At 39.8% G+C, this 23,222-nt stretch overlaps 1 protein-coding gene across 1 annotated transcript in view; it reads left to right on the forward strand.

Annotated features, from left to right (window-relative positions):
* The first annotated feature begins 12,719 nt into the window (after positions 1-12,719).
* STX7 (syntaxin 7) overlaps positions 12,720-23,222 on the forward strand; it is a 48,411-nt gene continuing 37,908 nt past the window's right edge. The window contains exons 1-3 of the mRNA XM_075192410.1: positions 12,720-12,811; positions 22,120-22,218; positions 22,527-22,665. Of these exons, the coding sequence (XP_075048511.1) occupies positions 22,587-22,665 (79 nt within the window). The 5' untranslated portion in view covers positions 12,720-12,811; positions 22,120-22,218; positions 22,527-22,586. The remainder of the gene's footprint in view (positions 12,812-22,119; positions 22,219-22,526; positions 22,666-23,222) is intronic.

A 23,222-nucleotide genomic window follows, 5' to 3' on the forward strand; every position in this document is an offset into this window, starting at 1 on the left:
TCAATGGACACACTGATACCGAAGGGTTTGAATTCGGACTTCGAAGTTAAATGGTTTCTATAAGGAAGTTTCAAATGTTGTAGATTTTATGAATTTTAGTGTTTAGGGTTTTCTTTATAGTACAACATATGGTTTAACCTAGAAGATTGTGTGGATTTTTGAAGGACTGAATTGTTGATAAAAATGTGAGGAATGATATTTTCGGAAATCCTTCTAAGTGGAGTAGTATAGATCTAATGGGTTACCATGGTAACCATTCGTATCTTTTTCCATTCATTTGGTACTATTCTTTTTATATGTTTTGTTCCCTATTTTAAGTCCTTTGCTCAAATATATTGTGTACACACCCCCTTTGAGAGGATAAATTTAAAATGTTTGGTTTTCACTTTATGTGCTTAAACCCGGGTTCAAACGGGTTGCCATGGCAACGTTGAGCTAATCGGGACAAAGTTTCTAAATCTTTTAGATGTTTTATGTATGTATAAACCAATTATTCATTGTGATGTATTATGATAATTAAGAAGGCATTTATAAAGTTTTCAGGACTTATCATCTTTAAGTATAATAACCCGAGCTTGGACGGGTCACCATAGCAACTCTATGCAAATTTGGGAAGCCCTGATTGGATGGAAGTGTTTTTTAAAGACTTGTCGATTGTATTCACCACACAGCCTTGATAAAGATTTTGTAAAATTGAAATGCGTTGGCGGCAGATGTGGTGACTAGGAGGAAAACCGCGGATTACCTGAGACTGTTTGGAATCTGAAACCCAAGTGTTGTGGAGCGTGGAACGGTAACCAGCCGGCTTCCTGATCTATGGAGAGGGACATAGAGGTTTCCCTACACGCCTGATACCATCTTACACAGGGTAAGGGTCCAGCTTTATCGGGACCATCCGCGACAATCCTCTTATGTACTCATTTTATTTGTTTTTATGGTGTGTAAACATTAAATAGAATCATTTTGGATAATGCACTATGTGGAGCATTTTTCTCTTCTTTTGCTGTCTTTGAGATAAAATCCAGAGATCAATGTGAAAATTATTGAAGAGTTCCATATATGCTTTTGCGTTGACTTTGGACAAGTCTCTTCTTATGTAAGTGTATTACCTAATGAAAAGTGATTTATTACACACGGTGGTGATTAATTTAAATTTAATACCACACTGGTGCTATATATGCATTGATCATAGGGAATTGCATTGACCTATGGTAATGTGATCTTTTCATTTTTTGTATGGACGAACATCGGTGGAGAACATAATACTAGGATAAATATTATTTTCCTATGAACTGAAAACTTTGAATTCGGGAACATTGAGGATATTGTACTGGACAATACTTTTCTGGACTTGAGTTGGATCGTTTTAGGCAGTTTCAAAGTGACTGTATGCTTTTGGAATTTATATACTTTTGTTCATCTGTTAGAGTATAAGCGCCATACTTGTCTATTACTTTCAAAACCTTTCAAACTTAGTTGCATCTCTTCCAAGTTATAGCTTTGGCTTAGCTTTCTCATTTTATATAATTTCTAAAGCTCTGTCTACATCAAAAGTACAAGGTTCTGTACATTCTGGGACATATGTTTTGGGCACTGTAACTACTGTATTACACTTACTCAAGCTAACTCTCCCAACTTGAAATACTTGTTGCTCCAAGGCAGCAGTGTATGTACCTGATGCTGTCCATATTTGAGGTGTGATCATTTTAACCTCACCTATTGTTTTATTAAAACAAAAAGGAATTTGTTTAGTTATGTGTGGTGCTGAAATTATAACCGGAGGCTTAGTCAAGTTATATTTCACTTTCAACAGTTCGACCACAATCACTAAGATCACAATTTTGCTCTTGACATTTTATATCAGGACTAATATGTGTCAATTCTTCATACGATACCGGAACTGGTAACATTGGCATATTTTTACTCAATAAAGGAGGTTTAGTACATACCCAACAATTTGCAACTCCTAACATTTCACTTATCATAGCATGCAATTGGTCAACTGAATATTCTTTCTTGTAATACTCAATATTATCAGACCACCATATTATACCCCTTTCTTCTGGTGGAGTACTACAATACTCACAAATACATTTTGGAATTGGTGGTAATCCTTTACAATCTCTGAATTTCCTTGTTTTCCTGTTTAGAAAAAAAGCAGAAATGGTCTTATTAAAATCATCCTCATCTAATATATAAGATGGACTATCACTTTATCACCTTTACCTCAATTCCTCTCCAAAATATATAAATAACCTGTTTGTATTACAAAAATCATTGTTCCTATAGGACAGACAACAAGGTTGAAGGCTCTTTGCGTCATAAGTCAATAACCATGTAGCTGATTATCCATCATCACATCCATCTTGATTAAAGAGTTCTTTTAAATGTAACTCAGTCTCTTTATCTGTGTTCAGTTCTGAGTTCTTTGGTTACTTTAAGCTTGGGTCTTTGACCAGTTTGCAATGGGAACTGTGGATCCAAGTATCTTTCTCCGCAACCATTACAGCAGTATCAGTTGTTAATAGAACTTGCCATTTAGTAGGACCATCCCATCGATCTGTAAGGGAACCAGAGTGTAAAAATGTCTTACCATAACATAGTCTCTAGGTTGTATCTTGTGTGCAGGCCCAAGAGCTACTTCTCGCTGAATGTCCTTCTTTAAGTGTTCTTCTGTGCCTTCTGAAGCTTCTGAACTGTTTAGACAAATGTAGAACATATTAAACAGTTAGATCAAGATGAAGTTTTAAATCAGTCTGTGGATAAATAACGTATCTTGGCTGAAGTCCAAATAACTGATCATATGGAGAGAGATTGAGAACAGGTTTAGGTGTGATTCTAATATTATGTTACACTAAAGGAAGTGCCATTCCTGTTTCTTTTGTAAGCTTAGTTATTCTTTAATTACACCATTTATTCTGTCAACTTTCTTTGAAGCTTGAGAATGATTATAGGGTATAACATTTTAAATTTATTCCCATCATATTACACATTGTTTGAAACACTTTTCCTGTGAAATGAGTTCACTCTCTGACTCTGAGTAAACTACATCTACATACAAATTCTTGAAAAATCTTCTTAGCAGTAAATTGCACTGGGGCAATGACCCACCAACACTTATCAATACAAACTAACACATACTGTAACCCTTTTAACTTTCTTTCTTAATTTAATAAAATCAATAAACCAATTTACAACCTCTAAAAAATTATATTAGGCTAATGCTGTCTTTCCTTCATTGCTCTTAAGACAAATTATACATATTTCAAATTTACACTTAGCAACTGTTAGTAAATCCTGTTATCTGATCCAATGTATGCTAACCCATGAGCACTTTCTGCAAACCTGGTAACAACAATTTAATGCTACTGATTTATTTTCTACCCAAATTTCATCCTCTGTTTCATGACATTGTTTCATTTTCCATGTATTAATTTCATTTAGTGTAGCTTTTTCCTGACAATATCGCAAAGCACATTTAAGTACCCACAACAATGTCATGAAAAATCATGAACTGAGGCTGTGACCGTAAGTTCGGTTACCTGAACTGAGTGTAAGCCTAGTGACTTAACTTAAATTATCTCATCTTGTATAGTGATTGCATACCCTGTCACTTATGAACCATCATGTGTTTATCTACGAAACATTTTCATCAGTAAAGAATATGTAATCTGTATTCTCCAATGTAGTCTCAGAAATCCCTGGTCATACATAAAAACTTACAGATGTACTTAATACAATCATGCTCACTGTCTTCCTCATCTTGTGAGGTTTCGAAGGGTAACAATGTACAGGACTGAGTTTCTAACATTAGTGTATATAATTTTAAAATTGGCCAGTGTTTTAAAATTAGATCAAGAAATAAAAGATTTAATACCCAATAAACCAAACATTGTTTATAGAAAAGCTGAAAATTTGAAACGGATACTTACCAACAGCTACATTCCATTACAAAAGGAAAATTCATCAACTAATGACTCTAATGGCTTTTATCACTGTCTTAATTGTAAGGCGTGTAGAGATTTAAATATGTCTCAAACAAAAGCCACCACTACTTTTAAATCAACTTCAAATGGGAAATTATTCACCATAAAACAGCATATTACCTGCAATACGCAGGGAGTTGTTTATATGTTGGAATGTGAATGTGGTGTTCAATACATAGGAAGGACTCAACGCACTCTAAAAATAAGAATTGCGGAGCATCTATATAATATTAAAAGAAAATTGAATACTCACAGCGTTCCCAACCATTTTTCCAATAACTCCACATGTAACCCTAATAAACTTAAATTTTTAGGAATACAGAAAGTAAACCAATATTGGAGAGGTGGAGATTATATATCAAACATCTCACGCCAAGAAACCAAGTGGATTTATATGGTTAAAACTTTGATACCATATGGTTTAAATAGTGACTTCGATTTGGGGTCATTTTTAAAGATCTAATTTTAATCATTTATATTTATAATTATCTCTTATTTTAACATTTAATAACATTTTGGCACTATATGTTATTACTTTAATCAATAAAATTCTTAGGAAAATGAAATGTTTAAAATGGTGCCCAACCAATTGGGACTTAGCAGGCTCTTTATAAGACCTTCTCTATTCACCCCACAACACCCTTGAAAAAGTCCAATATCGGATGAAACGCGTTGGTTTAACTTAGACTCAACTCAGCCACCGTAGTCTGCATTACATCATCCTGCCTGCTGTGTGCGGCGGGACGTTTTGGCTATCAGAACGCTAAGGAATAAGAATAGGATTTCACCAAAACAACTTGTCCGGATTTCCTCTGGAGTAACTTTGAATCTCACAACAAGTTCAACCACTGCTGACTGTGAGAGTTAAGGAAGAAAATAAATCAGATCGAGTCCCGGGACCAGTGATCAGGGTCATATAGGGTAAGATCGTTTTTCTCCTTTATGCTGACAGTTTTTTTGGAAATCTCCTATCCTATTTGACAACATTTAATTATCTGAAAAGAGCTATAAACTTAATCAAACATAACATCATTACTTTGTGTCAATCATTTTGCGCCCTCCTCCGTTATTTTATTACCTCAAGAGTGACAGGGGTGTGCAGGAGATGCTTGCGGTGGCCCGCAAAATTGCTGGACACTTTCGGCATTCTGCCAGTGCCTACCGCAGGCTCGAGGCACATCGAAAAAGCCTGAACCTGCCCTGCCATCACCTCAAACAAGAGGTTGTGACGCGCTGGAACTCCACCCTCTATATGCTGCAGAGGATGGAGGAGCAGCAAAAGGCCATTCAGGCCTACACCGCCACCTACGACATAGGCAAAGGAGTGGGGATGCGCCTGAGTCAAGCTCAGTGAAGACTGATTTCCGTGTTGTGCAAGGTTCTCCAGCCGTTTGAACTTGCCACACGAGAAGTCAGTTCCGACACTGCCAGCTTGAGTCAGGTGATTCCCCTGATCAGGCTGTTGCAGAAGCAGCTGGAGAAAGTGAGGGAGGAGCTGGTAAACCATTGCGATTCCACCAAGCATGTAGCTCTTGTGGCTGAAGCCCTTCGTACGCTTTGCCAGGATCCGAGGGTGGTCACTATTTTAAAGTCAGAGGAATACATTCTGGCCACCGTTCTCGATCCTCTGTTTAAAGCGTATGCTTTGTCTCTGTTTCCGGTGGACACAAGTCTGCAGCGGTGCAAAGACCTGCTGGTCAGGAGATTGTCCTCTGAAGAGGACCGTGACATGCCAACAGCTCCACCCTCATTTTCTTCCACATCTGTGGCTGCGAGGAAAAAGCTCAGTTTTCCTAAAAGACCCGCTGGCGGGGATGCTGATAACATCTGGTCCGGACTGAAGGACCTGCCAACCATTGCAGACATGTCTACTGTTGCTGCATTGGATGCTGTCACAATAGAAAAAATGGTGAAGACAGCTGATTGTGTCTCCCTGTTCCAGTTTGGTTTTGCTGCTACTTGATCTCCCGTTGTGACGTTGGCCTGTTTACCGTTGATCTTTGTTTACTCGTGACCCCGAACTCTGCCTGAATACTGGATACTGCTTGAACTCTCGTTGCCCAAGGCCTCGGCCTGATTACCGGACTTTGCTAGCTTGCTTGTGACCCTGTACTCTGCCTGGACTCTGGTTTTGCTTGTACTTGTGTTGCCAGACCTCTGCCTGGTCATTGGACTTTACTCCTCTGTTTGCTTCCCTGGGCAGACTCTTGCATCCTGGCATTGGGTAACTCACCATTCTTATCCCTGCATTTAAACTGTATTTGCATTCACTGGAACCTGTTATTTCTGTGAACTTTCCTGCCACACCTGTTCATATCAATGTTGGGAGTTATACCTGTTTATGCTGTTACATGAAAACCTGCATATTCCTTGAACTGAATCTTTGCTCATATATTTTGCCGGAATAAAGACATTTGTATTATACTTCCGTGGCCGCTTCCTGAGTTTACTAGAAATCATAACACTGACCCAATATTGCAGTCCTATTTTTACTCTATATCCACTACTATCCTTCATTTTAATTAACGGTCGTATCCCTGGATACACTTTTCCGCTAAAAAATTGTCTAACCCTTTCTTAAACATATCTATTAAATCTGCCATCACAACCTTTCCTGGCAGTGAATTCCATATCTTGACTGCCTTTACTGTAAAGAACCCCTTCCTTTGCTGGTTGTGAAATTTCCTCTCCTTTAACCTTAGGGGGTGACCGCGTGTCCTCTGTATAGTCCTTGGGGTAAAAAGTTCCCATGAAAGTTCTCTGTATTGACCCTTAATGTATTTGTACATAGTAATCATATCTCCTCTTAGATGCCTCTTTTCTAAAGTAAACATGCCTAAACTGGCTAACCTTTTCTCATAACTTAATGACTCCCTTTATCAGTTTTGTCGCCCTTCTCTGAACCCTTTCAAGTTCCAAATTATCTTTTTTATAGAGTGATGCCCTGAACTGTACTGCATATTCAAGATGAGGTCTTACCAACGATTTATACAGTGGCAAAATTATACTGAAAGCCTTTAGTGTGGTATTTTTTCTGCTAAGCTCTAACAGTCAAGCTTCAACATTATTTTTATAAGTGTTATGGCTAGAAAACTCACATCTGATAATCTCAGCAGGGGCAGAGGCAGCCCTTACAGACCGATTAGAAAATAATTGCAGATTGCAAAGGTAAACATTTTTTTCAGACAAAAGTGTCTGGTGCATGCATTTGTATATGTTCAGAAAAATGAAACATGCCTTTACTTTCATCAGCAAACAACAATTGTATTTTTAGGATGTTAGAGAACTTAAAAAGTGTGATATAAACCATATTAGAAAAAGATTTTACCTTGCAAGTCAGTCTGGAACCTGAAGTGACCTGCCTCCACAGTTTCAGGAGGGCTGGGGATCTGCTGGATAAACATGTAACATGTAACATGGGGAAGTCCCATAACATGTAATAATCATCCTAATAGATATTAGATTGAAAAGCTTTACAACACCCCGCCAAAGTAAAAAAAAAAAAAAGTTGTGTGAAAATTTATAATACAAACAACACACATGTTAAAATACACATTACATATGAAAATAAAGATGCACTGTTGTTGTGGAACATAAAATATCTTACATACACTAATTTTTTAAGTGTCTATAAAAGAGTAAGAGAAAACATAACTATCAATACAAATAAAAGTCCACTATACAAATCCACACCAGTAAACTCCACTATAGGCTCCTAACCAACTTCAAGTGTACATGAACCAGTCTTTTATAGTGGATTCTACTGAGACAACTATATGCAGGTGTATGGCCCACTGTGGTATCAGATGACGAGATCTGATGCTGGGTCTATGCAACGCTGTTTACAGGTATCTGTTGTTTAATTTTATACTGATTTAAATATGTTTGCATTTATTTCTGATTGCGATTTATTCTGAGGTGCATTTGCATAGACATTCTTATTTTAAATTTTAAAAAAGAAACATGATCCTTCATGTTGGTTATTAAGAAGGTGTGTGCAATTGTTCATTTCATTATGCTCATTAACACTTTAGGTTGCCACTACTGCCTGTGTTGTGTTGTATGTTTGTTTCCATCTGTACTATGTGGTTAAACATTCCACCTGCCAACAGTAGGATTATGGGTTCAAATCCTGAGTCATGTCCGTATCTGTGTGGATTTTCTATATCCCCATGTTTCTGTGGGTTTAATCCAATGTGTCACTTATAGAAGAGTACGCTAGTATATGTTTTGGTGTTGGCTTTGTTTATATCTGTTACGGCTCACGCCCCAGGTATCAACTCCTAGAACCGCTTCAGAGGTCTTCGCCTATAGCAGCTGCCTTGCCCGTTGAGCTAGACACACTCACAATTACTTGGATGCCCCCAGGTCTTGTTCTCTAGTAGTAGGAGTTGATAGCCTGAGGTCGTAGCGCAGGTATTTACAATGAGGAGGAATCCGGAATACAGGCAAAAGATTTCAGGGTCCCGAGCAAATCAGCGAAGTCAGTATACAAGCCAGAGGTCGAGGTCACAGGAGAATTAACAGCGTCAATATCCAAGCAAGGGGGTCGCGGTCACAGGAAAATCAGCAAAGTCAAAATGCAGGCCAGAGGTCAGTAACGGGAACACAGAAGTCAGCAGATATACACAGCAGGAAAAGTATACTAGCAAGCAGGGACTATAACCGGCAGGGAGGCTTGGCCCTCTCTGCCTAATATACTGCCAACAACCAATAGGAGCATTGGGGCACAGTAGGAATCATCAGCCACAGGGCGCAAATGGTTAATTGGTCATATGCGCGTGCGCCCGGTTGTCCTGGATGCCGAGACGCGGCGCTATAGCAAAGGAGCATCCCGACCGTTGCCTTGGCGACGGACGGAAGTGATGGCCCGGTCATCATGACGACGGCCGGGACGCTGGGCCAGAGGAAGCCGCCGCGGCTCGTGACAGTACCACCCCCTTGAGTAGGGGTCAAGGAACCCCTAAAATCCAGGTTTCCCAGGAAATCTTTTAAAGAAATCGGCAAGTAATTTGTCTGAATGTAAATTTCTTTGAGGCACCCAGGAACGTTCTTCGGGGCCATAACCCTTCCAATGGACGAGTTAGTAAAACTGACCCTGAACCTTCTTTGAATCAAGGATCTTCTCGACTACAAATTCTTGATGTCCATCCACCGAAACTGGCTGAGAATATTGAGTATTGTATCGTGTATGTATATTTATGATTGCGAATTATTAGCCATTGAATTCGCATCCACATTTATTTTCAATACAAAATTACAAATGACACATTATTCATGTCAGAGAACAAGAGAATGTGTGTGTAATTCTTTATTGTTTATCTTTAAACCTTCATGTTGCCAGTAGTGCCTGTGTTGTGATGTATGCTTTTTAGGAGCACTATTAGCTAGCACCTGTAGAACTTTTAGACATGGTGCTTGTCATTCAAGTCTATATATTGTATGTAATGCTCAATCTGCACGTTGCCTTAGTGGTTAGGCAATCCACTTTCAACTAGGGATGTGCACCGGCCACTTTTCGCGTTTTGCGTTTTGGGCTCTGATTACCTTCAGGTTTTGGGTTCTAATGGGTTTTGCCAAAACACCCCCCTCAAGGTTTTAGGTTTTGGGTTCTGATTTTTTTTTTAAAAAAAAACATAAAAACTGCTAAAATCCAGATATTTTTTTTTTTTTTCACTCCTACGCTATTATTAACCTCAATAACATTCATTTCCACTCCTTTCCAGTCTATTCTGAACACCTCACAATATTGTTTTTAGGCCAAAAGGTTGCACCGAGGTAGCTGGATGACTAAGCTAAGCGACACAAGTGGGCGGCACAAACACGTGGCCCATCTAGGAGTGGCACTGCAGTGGCAGACAGGATGGCAGTTTAAAAAACTAGGCCCGAAAGAGCAGGATCAGTGGCGTTATACAGCTGTACCACTGGACTTATACGGTAGGATCAGTGGAGTTATACAGCAGTACCACTGGACTTATACGGCAGGATCAGTGGAGTTATACAGCAGTACCACTGGACTTATACGGCAGGATCAGTGGAGTTATACAGCAGTACCACTGGACTTATACGGCAGGATCAGTGGACTTATACAGCACCACCACTGGACTGAGCAGGACAGAGCACAGGACAGCACCACTGGACTGAGCAGGACAGCACCACTGGACTGAACAGAACAAAGCACAGGACACCACCAATGGACTGACCAGGACAGAACCACTGGAATGAGCAGGACAGAGGACACCACAAACACACCCTCCCTCTTCACTCTCCGATGCCCGAGTGAAGATGGCGGCGGCAAGCGGGGACTAATATGAATCCGGATCTCGCGAGATCCGACGGCGGGATGATGACGTTCTGCCTCATTTTGAGTTTTGCGTCGGGCGGGAATACCCGAACAGTGCTCGGATCGGGCTCGGATCGGCACTGCTCGGGGGTGTTTGGATTTCATAAATCCGAACCCGCTCACCCCTACTTTCAACAGTGGGGTCATGAGTTCGAAGCCTGACCCATTTTGTGGAATATGCCTAAATAGAATGTTTAAATTTGTGTGGCGCTACAACAGAGACAAGCAGCTGTTCAAAATAAAGTGAATCCAAACAAATCGAAAATATCCACATATAAAAGCAAACACCTAAGTCACGAAAAAAATCTGCAGAAGGTCAAAAATGACAAACAAATTAGAGTCCAACTATTATTATTATTATATTATACATCAATGAATTTGTTAAAACTATGCATCTACCATGGATTTAGGGGTAAAATAGTTCATTGTATAATTATTGACATTAATAAAAATTAAAAAAGAAAAAATGTTTGTTATGAGAGAAGTGTATGCAGGTGTAAGTTGTGTAGTTATTTGTGATTATGGTTATTTCAAGCAAACCTTAGTTTTACAATAGTTTAGTGTTGTGGCTTATTCTGGGCTGCTGGTGTGTGCAATTGTTAATTTTTCTCAGTAATACTTTAGCTTGCCAGTAGCACTTGACTTGCAAGCAATGGTATATTGTTGAGCTTTTCGTTCTACATGCACGTATTGCTTCCATCTGCACATTGCCTTAGTAGTTAGACAATCCACTTTCCAACAATGGGGTCATGAGTTTGAATCCTGAGTCACTGCCTTATATCTGTGGAGTTTAAATATCCCCCCCGTGTTTGTGTGGTTTTCTCCTATGTGTCCCTTATGGAAGAGTACGCATGGTTTATGTACTCACATTTTATTTACATAGTTTAAACGAATTAAACTGTAATGCCTTTTATTTATACTAGCGTAGTATTAGCCGTTTCAGAAAAAAATATCAAACAAGGTATAGGCTAACTATTGGATATTACACATCAACCACTTCACATTGCAATTTATTACAACTGTGCATCCACCATGGTTGTTTTAAAAAATAGTACATTGTACAAGTGCTTCTTATCTATCCGACGGATCTGGAAGTAAACGCCTACTCTTCTTAAGTCAGTACAATCTCCACCCAAGTGGTCGGAGAGCTTCTTAAGTGAAGTTAATAAGGATTTTCATCTTAACTTAAGAAATTCTTAACTTACGCATTGGATTTTCCTTCTTATCTCCTTTTTCTGGGCATGAGCAGAATGGATTTTCGTATTATCTGAAAAAACGGCAGATAAGACCACTAATCAATTAGGCCCAGTATCTCCTCTTTAGAGGCTGCACTGCCTTTGTCTGATCCTGCCTGCAAGGGGTTAAGTCTTCATCATTACTTCTGGAGCCTAATCACCTGTGTCTGGCCTTAAAGGGCCTGATTCATTAAGGAACTTAGGCAAGAAATTTCGTACTTAAGTCTCCTGGAAAGGGGTGAAAAATAGTTTTCTATTTTGCACATAAGTTAAATACTGGCTGTTTTTTCATGTAGCACACAAATACTTGAAAGCTTATTTGTACACTGAAATTTAAAGCTGATATGTGTGCTACATGAAAAAACAGACAGTATTTAACTTATGTGCAAAATAGAAAACTAGTTTTCACCCCTTGCATTGTAACATAGTTTTGTCCAGGAGACTTACATAAGAAATGTCTTGCCTAAGTTCCTTAATGAATCGGGCCCTTAAGAGACTGCCTTTCCCAACAATCTGAGCCAGTAATCAATTGCCCTGTATTCTTGTGACCTAATCCTGTCCTGCATCCTGGTATTGACTCTACTCCCTCCGTTTTGCGCTTCCTTTTGTGACTCAGATTCCGGTTTTGTTTTCACCTTGTTCCTGCTCATTTGTGGGTATTGTGGATTTTTTCGACTTCTGACCCCTGGCCTGTCTGACCCACCATTTGCCTGACACCCCTGCATCATACAGTGCCTTGTGCCTCCTGCCTAACTTGGAATCCTAACACCCATGGATCAGAACATTTAGGAAACCAATCAAATTATACAATGTGTTTAGGTAGACTTAAACATAATCGTGGAAGTGTACACACTGGTGCAATGTCTGAGTAGTTCATCATTTGATCGGCATGATCACTGCATCAATGTGTACCCAGCTTTACACCTATTTATCCTGCACTATTTACTGGTTAGTCTGGTAAGCACTATTTTATTTTATTTTTCATTTTTGTTATACCTGCATAAGCTGTGATGTTTATTTCTATGCCTGGTTGAAACCCCTCTTCACACTCATTGCTCTGTTAGGAAGGCGTAGAAGACTTCTATCAATGAGAGCACACTACTTCTCGCTTTCACTGCACTTGCACAACTCTTGAGTTAGAACTCTGAGATCAGCAGGTCCTAACAACTCCGCCTTCAAACTAGACGGAGTGTGCGCTGGCTTGTCACAAGGGAGTGTGGAGCAGACGGAGGCCGCTGGAGAGACAGGTATGACATTGCATTGGGAGGTAGGGGCATTCACAGGCAGGGATCAGCTGGGTGTAATGTCGGTTAATATGATAAAAACAGGCAGAGGACCAATTGTATCGTACATTATTACACCATAAATAACAGGCAGTGAACTGAGCTCAGTGTGACAAACTGTTACTGGTCTCCGCCCAAATACTGATTCTAACCATGAAAGCGGACTGTTTCCTGATCACAGATTCATTAGCTCACTTTTACAAATAATGCCCCTAATATGTAATTTTGCAGAATTTTCAGTTCCTGTTGTCATGATGTAACAAAATTAAGCAATACTAGTTATTTAGAAATAATACACAAAGCCGGTTTAATATCACATGATGGTAATTTACAATGTTATATGTTCACTGAGAGGGAACCTCCCTTTTCAGGAAATCTTTATAGACTGAACTCGGATCATGTGACAGAAAGGAGGGGTAGATGATTCTTATTCCTTTGTAGACAGCGTTTGCTAACCAGCACACTACAATTATTGTGCTATTAGTCAAGGCAACATGGAATTCTAGTGAACAGCGTGCACTTTCTCATATGATAAACGATCAAAACGTAACACGTATAAGTAGAGATTGGAAGCCTATGGTTCTCCATCTGTTGTGGTTCTATTGTCAGTGTGCTGGCACTTGTAGTTCAACAACAGGCGGAGAAGCCACTGGTTACATACTTGTTGCTATTTTATGTTAACTTACCACAAATAATGAATCTAGTAATCTTATTCATATCATTTGTATTGGTGCATATATATTTTTTATAGGAACTGAAATACATTTTTCTTACTATATCAAAACTCCCCTTCGCATATGGAACACAATCTTTCTGTCAAAAGATGTTATATTGTAAAAATTACATTTGTTTTGCAGTAAATGTTTTAACATGTTCCACTAGTAGATGCACTTTAGATCTATCTTGACACCCTTCCACTTTGTCTTCATGTGTTCTCAGTAAATAGATGTTGTCCACTTGCCAGAGTTTTATTTAAATTTTTTTTTAATGCATTCTCCGACATAAGGGCAGGGGTGGTTTGGGAACTTACATTGGCCCTGGAAAAAACAGTGAAGTGGGTGGAACCAAAATAACTGTGGGTGGTGCCAACACAAAAGTAGATTTAGGGATTTAGAACTACTGGAATTTGACTGTAGTAACATTTAAGAAACCTTAGATGTGATGACTTAACACGCAGTGGGGCATATTGAATTAAGCCAGATATGCGCAACTGCACAATTATAGTGTCTATAAGGTACCGCAAAATTGCGGACTTTCCTTCGTAACCCTACGGGGTGCGAACGGAAATCTGCGGTGTTGCCATAACGTGTTTACACTAGCCGCGATGTGCCGGCTTAATTGAATATTAACGCATCCTTCCAAAATTCCTTTCATTGCAACATATCTGACTTTGTTTAATAAGTTTAATGAAACATGCTGGCACAATCGTATTTGATCGGTCTGCCTGAGCAGCATATGAGCACTTCAAGCACAGTTGCATCAAATCTCTCTCTCTATAATATATAAATGTGTGTACTGTGTGTTTCAAAAATGCATTAAAAATAATCCTTATAATAAATGGCTGTCCAAGTGTGATCACCACAAAGGTGATAGCATCTGCAAAAAACACTTCTTTTTTAACAATTATGTGGCATAAGTGAAGGGGAGAGCTATTCCAAAGGTTTGCTGGTGATATAATGGGCCTGATTCATTAAGGAAAGTAACTAAAAAAAAATGAATAATTTTATACCTTGGCAAAATCATGTTGCAATGCAAGGGGTGCAAATTAGTTTATTATTTTTAGAGATGGGCGGGCTTGGTTCCCCGAGATCAGAATTCGTCCGAATTTAGCCTATCCGAGTACCGAGCAGAGCACGCTCGGTACTCTCCCGCCCATTCGGAATCGAAATCGAGGCAAAACGTCATTGTGACGTATTCGTATTTCTGAGCTCGGTTCTCGCAAGATTTGAAAAGCATAAATACCAGCCTCCACAGCAATCCATCGCCATTTGACAGAGGGAGAGAGCAGGGTTAGGTCACAGGCTATATCAGCGCAGGGACAGAGCAGTAATTGGACACATTATTGTTTCTATTCAATACAATTCTAATCTTAATACCAATTGTTACAGCAGTAGGAGGAGGATAGAGGAGGGTTTTTTTTCAATTTCTGGCACTCCAAGTGCTTTTGGGGTGTCCCATATTCCCCAGTGTTTTACTGTAATTTTTCTGGCTGTCAAAAGTAATATTTTTCAGCAGTATCTAAAACACTTTGTAGCACTACAAGTGCTTTGGCCTCATTATAATGGATTCAAAGTAGTCCACATATGAGCAGAATCAGCAACCAGGTTCTGTCACCAGTCCTGATGGTAGTGTTCCCAGTACGTCATCTGGGAAAGGCGATGTCAAACAACATAGTCTTTTGAAATCAGGCAAAAAAACACACACCCAAAAAAAAATTACCGTGTTGAAGCGAAAAAGAAGTGTAACTGAGGAAAAGTTAACTGCCGATAAAAAAAAAATTACCAACATGCCATTCTACACACGCAGTGGCAAAGAGAGAATGAGGCCTTCGCCTTTCTCTATTAGTGGCAGATCCAAAAATGTTACCGAGCCTTCTTCTTGTACGGGCACTTGTGACCAAGCAAGACCAAGTAATTGGTAGTTGAGCACAAGTGGTGCACAACTACTGTTATGCGTAAAAGCCGAGCTGCAAGATAACAGTAAGGCATTAGAGGATAATGTATGCTCTGAATCAGAAATGACACCATTCCCTGTGGAGAATCCATCCAACAGTGGGATGTCTAATCGTGAGCATTCTGTTAGTGTACCCATAAAGAGGGACCCTTTTAGCAGTTCTGCTGATGTGTGCCTGAACAGCCCGAGTGTAGCCGGTGATACACAAATTGAAGATGCCACTTTGGAATTAGAAGAGGATGAGAGGGAGACTTGTGTAGGCGATGAGGGCGCTAATGAGGATGTTGATGAGGTTGTTTGTGTAAGTCCTGCACCAATGGCAGCAGTTCTGGCACGTGACAAAACAAAAAGGCCATTGTCATGCCTGGCCATAAAACCAAAAAAATCCACTTCTTATGTGTGCATTATTTCTCCCCCAATCCAGACAACAATTGTATAGCCATTTGTAGTGTATGTCAAGCCACAGTCAGTCGAGAGAGGGACCTTAACCATCTTGGAACCTCGTCTATGTTACGCCATTTGACGAGAGTTCATGGCAAAGTGTTGGGAAAAGCTGAAAGTTCTTCCAAAAAAATTACAAGCACTCCATCATCAGCTAGGACCCTCCGGTCACCGACATCCCGACGGCTACAAAATACACCCACCACACCATCCTCATCAATATCCTCAGTAGCGCTCGGAGTTAGCCCTGCATCCCACTTGTTAAGGCTGGATGACTCCTGCACTATTATTGATTCCTCTGGAGAAAGCGTTAGTCCCACTGCTGCTGCTGTTGCTGCTGCTGGGGGTGAATCGTCAGCCCAGAGGAAGGCCAAGAAAAAGAGCAGTCCTACATTTCAACAATTAACTGAGAAACAATCATTTGCTAGGGGAAGCAAATATGATAGCAGTCACCCAGTCGCCAAGCGAATCACAGACGCCATGGCTGCCATGTTAGTGTTAGATCTGCGTCCAATATCCACAATAAACGCAGCTGGTTTTTCACAGTTAATTGAGGTTTTGTGTCCGCGTTACAGAATTCCATCGCGACACCATTTTTCCCGTAAAGCTATTCCACAACTATACCAAAAAGTGTGTACAAATGTAGAGATTGCGCTGAAAAATGCCATTCTGCCCACTGTCCACTTAACCACAGATATGCGGACAAGTGGAAGTGGTCAAACCAAAGACTATATGACTGTGACAGCCCAGTGGGTTGGTCATTCACCTTTACCAGCAGGAACAGCAGCAGCATGTACACCACTACGTAACATTTGTCACAAGCAGGCCACTCTTTGTATCACCGGCTTCACTAACAGGCCTACAGCTGACAATTTGTTACGCAAACTGAGAGATTTGATTGATACATGGCTTATACCACTTGGACTCTCCCCAGGATATGTCATTTCTGATAACGCCAACAATATAGTGTGAGCATTACAGCTGGGTGATTTCCATCACATTCCCTGTTTTGCTCACACCATCAACTTGGTGGTGCAGAGTTTCCTACAAAATAACCGTGAGGTGCAGGAGATCCTTTTAGGCCATTTCAGGCATTCTGCCACAGCATGTAAGAGATTGCAGCAACTCCAAGAGCAGTTTAACTTGCCCTGCCACCAACTTAAGCAAGAGGTGGTAAGTAGGTGGAATTCCACCCTGTACATACTTCAGAGGATGGAGGAACAGCGCAAAGCCATCCAAGCGTATTGCACCAGCCATGACATTGGGAAAGGAGCGGGCATGTATTTCACTCTTGCACAGTGGGGAATCCTTTCAGTCCTGTGCAAGGTGCTGAAACCATTTGACGTTGTGACGTGTGAAGTGAGTGCTGACTCTGCTAGTTTGAGCCAAGTCATTCCTTTAATTAGACTATTGGAAAAGCAGCTTGAGAAACTGAAGGAGGAGATGAAATCAAGCAATTCCGCAAAGTATGTTGGCCTTGTCGATCAAGTACTTCGCTTCACAATGATCCTCGCGTTATTAAGATCTTGAACTCGGATCAGTACGTTTTGGCCACTGTGCTTGGTTTAAGACCTACATTGAGTCTTTGCTTCAAAATTAATGAGATGTGAACTTTTGCAAGGAGCTATTGCTCAGCAAGTTTTCCGCTGAACTGGGCCTTGGCTTGACGACGTGTCCTCCTTCAGTTTCTCAAGCAGCTGCTGCTCGTAAAAAATTGAATTTTCTATAAAGAAGCAGGGAAGACGCAGAGGGCAGACCAGAACAGTTTAACATCTGGGCTGGTTTGAAGGATTTTTCAAAAAAATTTGTGACCTTGCCCATAACTCCATCCAATATGAGTATTAATATGCAAAGGATGGTTGAGGATTATTTTCAAGAGGTAATTGATATGGAAATGTCAGACAGTCCCTTTCCTTACTGAGAAGAAAAGCAGGCAATTTGGAAACCCATGTACAAACTTGCTTTGCAATACTTAAGCTGCCCACCCTCCAGTGTGTACTCTGAACGAGTGTTCAGCACAGCAGGGAATTTAGTCAGTGATCGCCGTAGAAGGTTACTTCCCAAAAATGTAGAAAAAATGATGTTTATAAAAATGAACTACATCTTCCATGAGGAAGGCCTTCACCATCCAAGACATCCAAGCACTGACTGTTCTCTAATGACGGATTCAAGTGGCGATGAATTGATAGTCTGTGATGATGACGTACACACTGATGAGGATGAATCTGAAGATGACGATAACATCTTTTTAAAACTTTCTATTTAAGTGTAGGGTGCAATCTACCCCCAAAGAGGAAAGGGACTTGGGGCATTTCCATATCACGTACCGTCTTGAAAGGCTGCTGTTTGGGCAATTTCTCCTAAAAGGTAGGGTGTCATAGACAGAGTGACCCCTAACTGGCTTTGTCCATTTCTCTTAATATTGTACAGTCTATAACGGCTGAATTTTTTGGTATTTTATACAAGTGGAGGGGGGCCTAGAGAGACAGAAACCAAACTGCCTTTTTCCATTTCTTTACATATTTAACTATAAGTGTAGGGTGTAATATACATCCAAAGACGATGTCTGTATTGCCAATATGCATAGATGGAGAGGAAGACAATCTGGTTTGTGTGTCGATAATTTATTAGCTTTACAACTACATTACTTATCCAAGAAACAGGTGGAGCACTAAATTTGGTTCTTTTATGACCAAAAACATTGATTTTTGAACAAAATAGCAAAACAAAACCAAAACACGCTATGACGGTTTGCCAAAGCCAAAACACAACGGTAATCCAGATCCAAAACCAAAACAAGGGGGTTAGTGAGCATCTCTAATTATTTTGCACATAAATTAAATACTGGCTGTTTTTTCATGTAGGACATAAATACTTAATAGCTTGTTTGTACACTGAAATGTAAAGTTGATCTAGGACATGCCCTGCCGCAACTATAAATCTGCCATCACATTTAAATTTACATCCCCTCCAATGCAACATGGATTTTGCTAAGTGGTAAAATTACTCATTTTGTTTGCTTTCCTTTCCTTAATAAATCAAGCCCATAGTAAGTGCAAAGGAGGCAGGATTAATGATATTGCCAGTGCAATGGGGGCTGGCTATATGTTCAACAAAGTTATCTGAGAATGGAACCAGTGCAAGGTAGAAGGCAGACAATGGAATCAATGCAAGAACCACTAAAGTATCACCAGAGCTGGAATAAAGCCCTGTAGGACCCGGGGCACTTAAGACAGGGGGTCACGGGCGAAACCGTGTGCACTACTGTTAGATGCACTCAGCTCTGCCTTCATGAACAGTATAGTGGGAAAAAAGACATGCCTCCCAACAGTGACGGAACTACCATTGGTGCGGCAGGGGCTGTGCATCGGGCCTATGGAGATAATGGGGTCCGTTTCCATTCTCCCCGCCTCCCTGCACCTGGGGTGACACAGATTGCTAGTTCCGCCTCTGCTCCCAACTGTCCTTGTTCTCAGACCAAATCCTGACTAAGCGAAACAGTCATCTAAATTCGGGACTGCACCGCCAGATTCAGAACAGTTTGCAGACTGTCCTGCTCTTTCCTACCTGTTCTTGTCACTTTCGCTCCATATGGCTACTTGTGTCTTTTGCTCAGTTGCTGTTTGTCTGGATCCTGGAATGCTGGAGGCCCTATCTGGAAAAAATAATGGATACATGAAATTTAGAAAATGTCAACCAGCCCTAGCTTTAAATCAGTAGCACCCACATTTAATAATTAGGCCTCCTTCCAGCCCAAATAATAAAATAATAGTACTCACACTTGATAAATAGATCCATTTCCCCGCTCCAGGTTACAAAAAAAAGTGATACAGAAGGCAGCCTTGTTATGCCAGCAACTATTGGTCAAACGTGCAAAATCCTCCTTTCACAGAAAAAAAGTCTCTGAGATCCAATTTTGCTAAAAAAAAAAGTGTAGACACCACTACAAAAGCTCCACTGCTAAAGTGTCTTGGTGAGAAATTTGGACAACTTGGCCAAAAAGAAGAACACTCGGCTCTGTATAATCAGTGGCTATTCTTAATTTGGCACTATAATTTGTTTTGCCATAACAATGTTCTTGTATTATACATACCATATAAATCTGTCCTTTCTGTAAACCTTATTAGATAAAACTTAGTTTTAGTTAGTAAAAGCATGATTTTTCGCTTCAGTTGGTAAGGGGCCTTAGAGTGTTGTTAGAGTGTTGTAAAAGTTAGTGGATGTGTTTAAAGTTATTTCTGGGAACAGACAACAAACTTGAATAACTTTGCTTTAGTTATTTGGAAACAACTTCAGTTTGTGTACTTCCCTTTTTTGTAGGTTAAATAGAAAGGTATACAGTAACGTTTTGCTTCATTGACTGCAGACCAGATGTATAAAAGTAGAGCTATGTTAATGTTTTTTATTTTTTTTTGGGGGGGGGTTGACAATATTTTTTAAGTGACTGTCGAAAAACGTACAGCTCAATATATTTTTTTTGATCCAGTATCAAGGTTCAACTTGTTTTCCTGTACTATTTCTATATAGTATGTTATAAATATCCTTTATTTATATAGCGCCAACATATTCCACATCACTTTATTATCAGTGGAAAGGGAAAAAGTAAACATATAACGATTAACAAACACAATAACAAACATACAGTATTTTATAGCTCAATGAACAGGGCAAGCATCTGAGTAAATTTTGTGGTACAATTATGTAAGTGCACTAAATGAAAGTATTCATAGTTAAAATCATAAGAAGCATCAATAAACATACCTCACAGCTGTTTTGAAGTGAGATCAAATAACCTGTGCTTTTAATGAACGCCTGTATGAGCCTTGGTCTGCCTCATAATAGTATCACCCATGCATATTGCCTTTTCAAAGTAATAATATAAACTCTTCCTATTTCTGTTTTTTTTTTTTTCACTTAGTACAAAATGGAGAATATTTATTTTAATATAAACTTAAAGCCCTGTTTCCAGGCTGGGCATAAACGTTATGCTGCCACATATTATTTTTTTTTTTATTATTAATTTTTATTTATAAGGCGCCACTAGGTATCCATGGCGCCGTACAGGGACATACAGAAACACGATACAGGGTGAGACAGCACGGTACAGTTAACAAAAAGCACAGTAACTCAGAAGCTCAAAGTACAGCTAGATGAAAGGTGAGAGCCCCCAGCGGTGAAGCTAGAGGGGCAGAAGGGCAGGAGGACCTCACGGAGGAGACAAGGAGCTGGAGAGCAGAGTTAAGGTGGTGGAGACCAGGAGGAGAGGAGGCCCTGCTCAAAGGAGCGTACAATCTAAGGGGAGGGTAGGACGGACAGAGACACAAGGGTGGGAGGAGGAAAGGGGAAGAACGCAGAGAGGGAGAGGGAGAGGGGGGAGAGGAGAGTGACGAGGAGGGAGGCAGGAGGAGGGCAGGATAGGGAGGGCGGTAGGTGGGAGGCTGGAAGGAGGTCGGTTAGGTGGGGGACTGGAAGGCTTTGAGGAAGAGGTGGATTTTTAAGGCCCGTTTGAAGCTGGCATATTAAATTCCTTCTCATTTCTGGTTTTATACTCCCTTCAGAAGAAAACATCACTAACTTGGACAATTAAAGCAGAATGTATTTATTGTCCTATATCATTCCGTATTTGGAAGCTGCCTTAGGCTAGGTACACACTACATAAATTTTCTCCCAATGTGTTATCTATAACAATTTTACCAATGACTGAAAAAAATAGAAAAAAAAAAAAAAAAGGAGATTCATGTGTACACACTATACACGTTTTACAAGATTCACCTTCAGATTCGTGCTCTTTATCTGTCATAACCATCAGCTAAAAAGATTATGACTCTAAACTCTATGGAGATCCTGATTGTGAATGCATATTGGAACAACATCGTTCCATCGTTGAACGAGATTTTCAGTTCAGTTTGAAAATGTCGATCAACGATTTCATGTGCTTTGGAACGATAATTATTCCAGGGTACACACTACTGTGATATTGGGTTTGGCCTGATAATTTGCTGAAAAAACTGTAGTATGTACTCATACACACAGGCGTTAAACTCAAGCGCTTAAAGGGTGTTTAATGCGCATCAACAAATCCTAGTAAATGCTATCTGAACATGTCTCAGAGTTGTTTTGAAGCAGTGTCAAATAACCTGTTTGATCTTGTTTTTCAGCACTGTTTATGTTTACTTGGTCTGCCTCATAAATAGGACTATCCCTGCTTATTCCGTCTCCAAAATATAAATGGAAGCTTTGTTCGATTGAGGAGTGAGGTAATTCTAACAGCAGAAATGTGGATATTAGTGTGCTCATTATGGTGAAAAATGTCCTTCCTGACTACAGAGCTAAAAATGTTACAGTTAATAGTTTTGTTACTGCAAACAGTTGATTAAAAGATTAAGTAGTTTGCAGACTCTTAATGCTTGCTCTAGAAAATACATTTTTATCTCATGTGGCTTTTACTCTGTTGGTCAAACATTTTTAAATCCACAGATTAATTTGTTGGCCCTTGGCCTTATCTTAGAGCAGACTTGTGAATTTGCATTTATTTACATCAGTGCCTCTCTTTCCCTACCCCCAGGTGTTAATACATTGCCTGGCTAATTCTAATGAGAACAGCAGGTTTGGATACAAAGCAGCAATGGCTTTTAATACCACAGGAGACCCTGCACAGCTTGTACAGACCATATCTTCACACATCCAGAGGATAACACAGAGCTGTACGTTACAACTTCCTCACTGCATGTCTATTTTAGCTTAACTGACGTGAATTTAATTTGTTATTATGCTATTTATTTTACATAACTCTCAATATTTTCAATTGAAAAAATGAGGACAAAATAAACCACACCCTTGATTCGCCAGATCCATGCCTGTATTTTTAACATTGTTACACCCCTTTGCATGAACCCAAACCCTTGTTTTGTAAAAGGGTTATCCTACTTCAATGAGATTTAAATGAGAGCTCTGGAAGAAAGTAAAGGGATGATGGAGATGAGAAGTGATACAGCAACGTCTCTACTGCAAGCATTAGCACCATCAAAGAAAACTATGTGAAGTCCTGTAGCAAGAATATTTTTATACATTTATCGTTTAATTTTAACATTCAACAAAAAGAAAAAATACAGTTGTATGAAAAACAATTGGGCCCCTGTGGTCAAACTGCGTGTTTCAGCAAATCTCTAATTGAAAATTAGCTAAGACAGTGGTTCCCAAACTCCCTCAGTTTGAGGCACTCTTAGGGTCACCATAATATTTCCAAGGCACCCCTAAGCCA

Source organism: Mixophyes fleayi, chromosome 12 (assembly GCF_038048845.1).
Source record: "Mixophyes fleayi isolate aMixFle1 chromosome 12, aMixFle1.hap1, whole genome shotgun sequence".
In the NCBI taxonomy this organism is placed as follows: Eukaryota; Metazoa; Chordata; class Amphibia; order Anura; family Limnodynastidae; genus Mixophyes; species Mixophyes fleayi.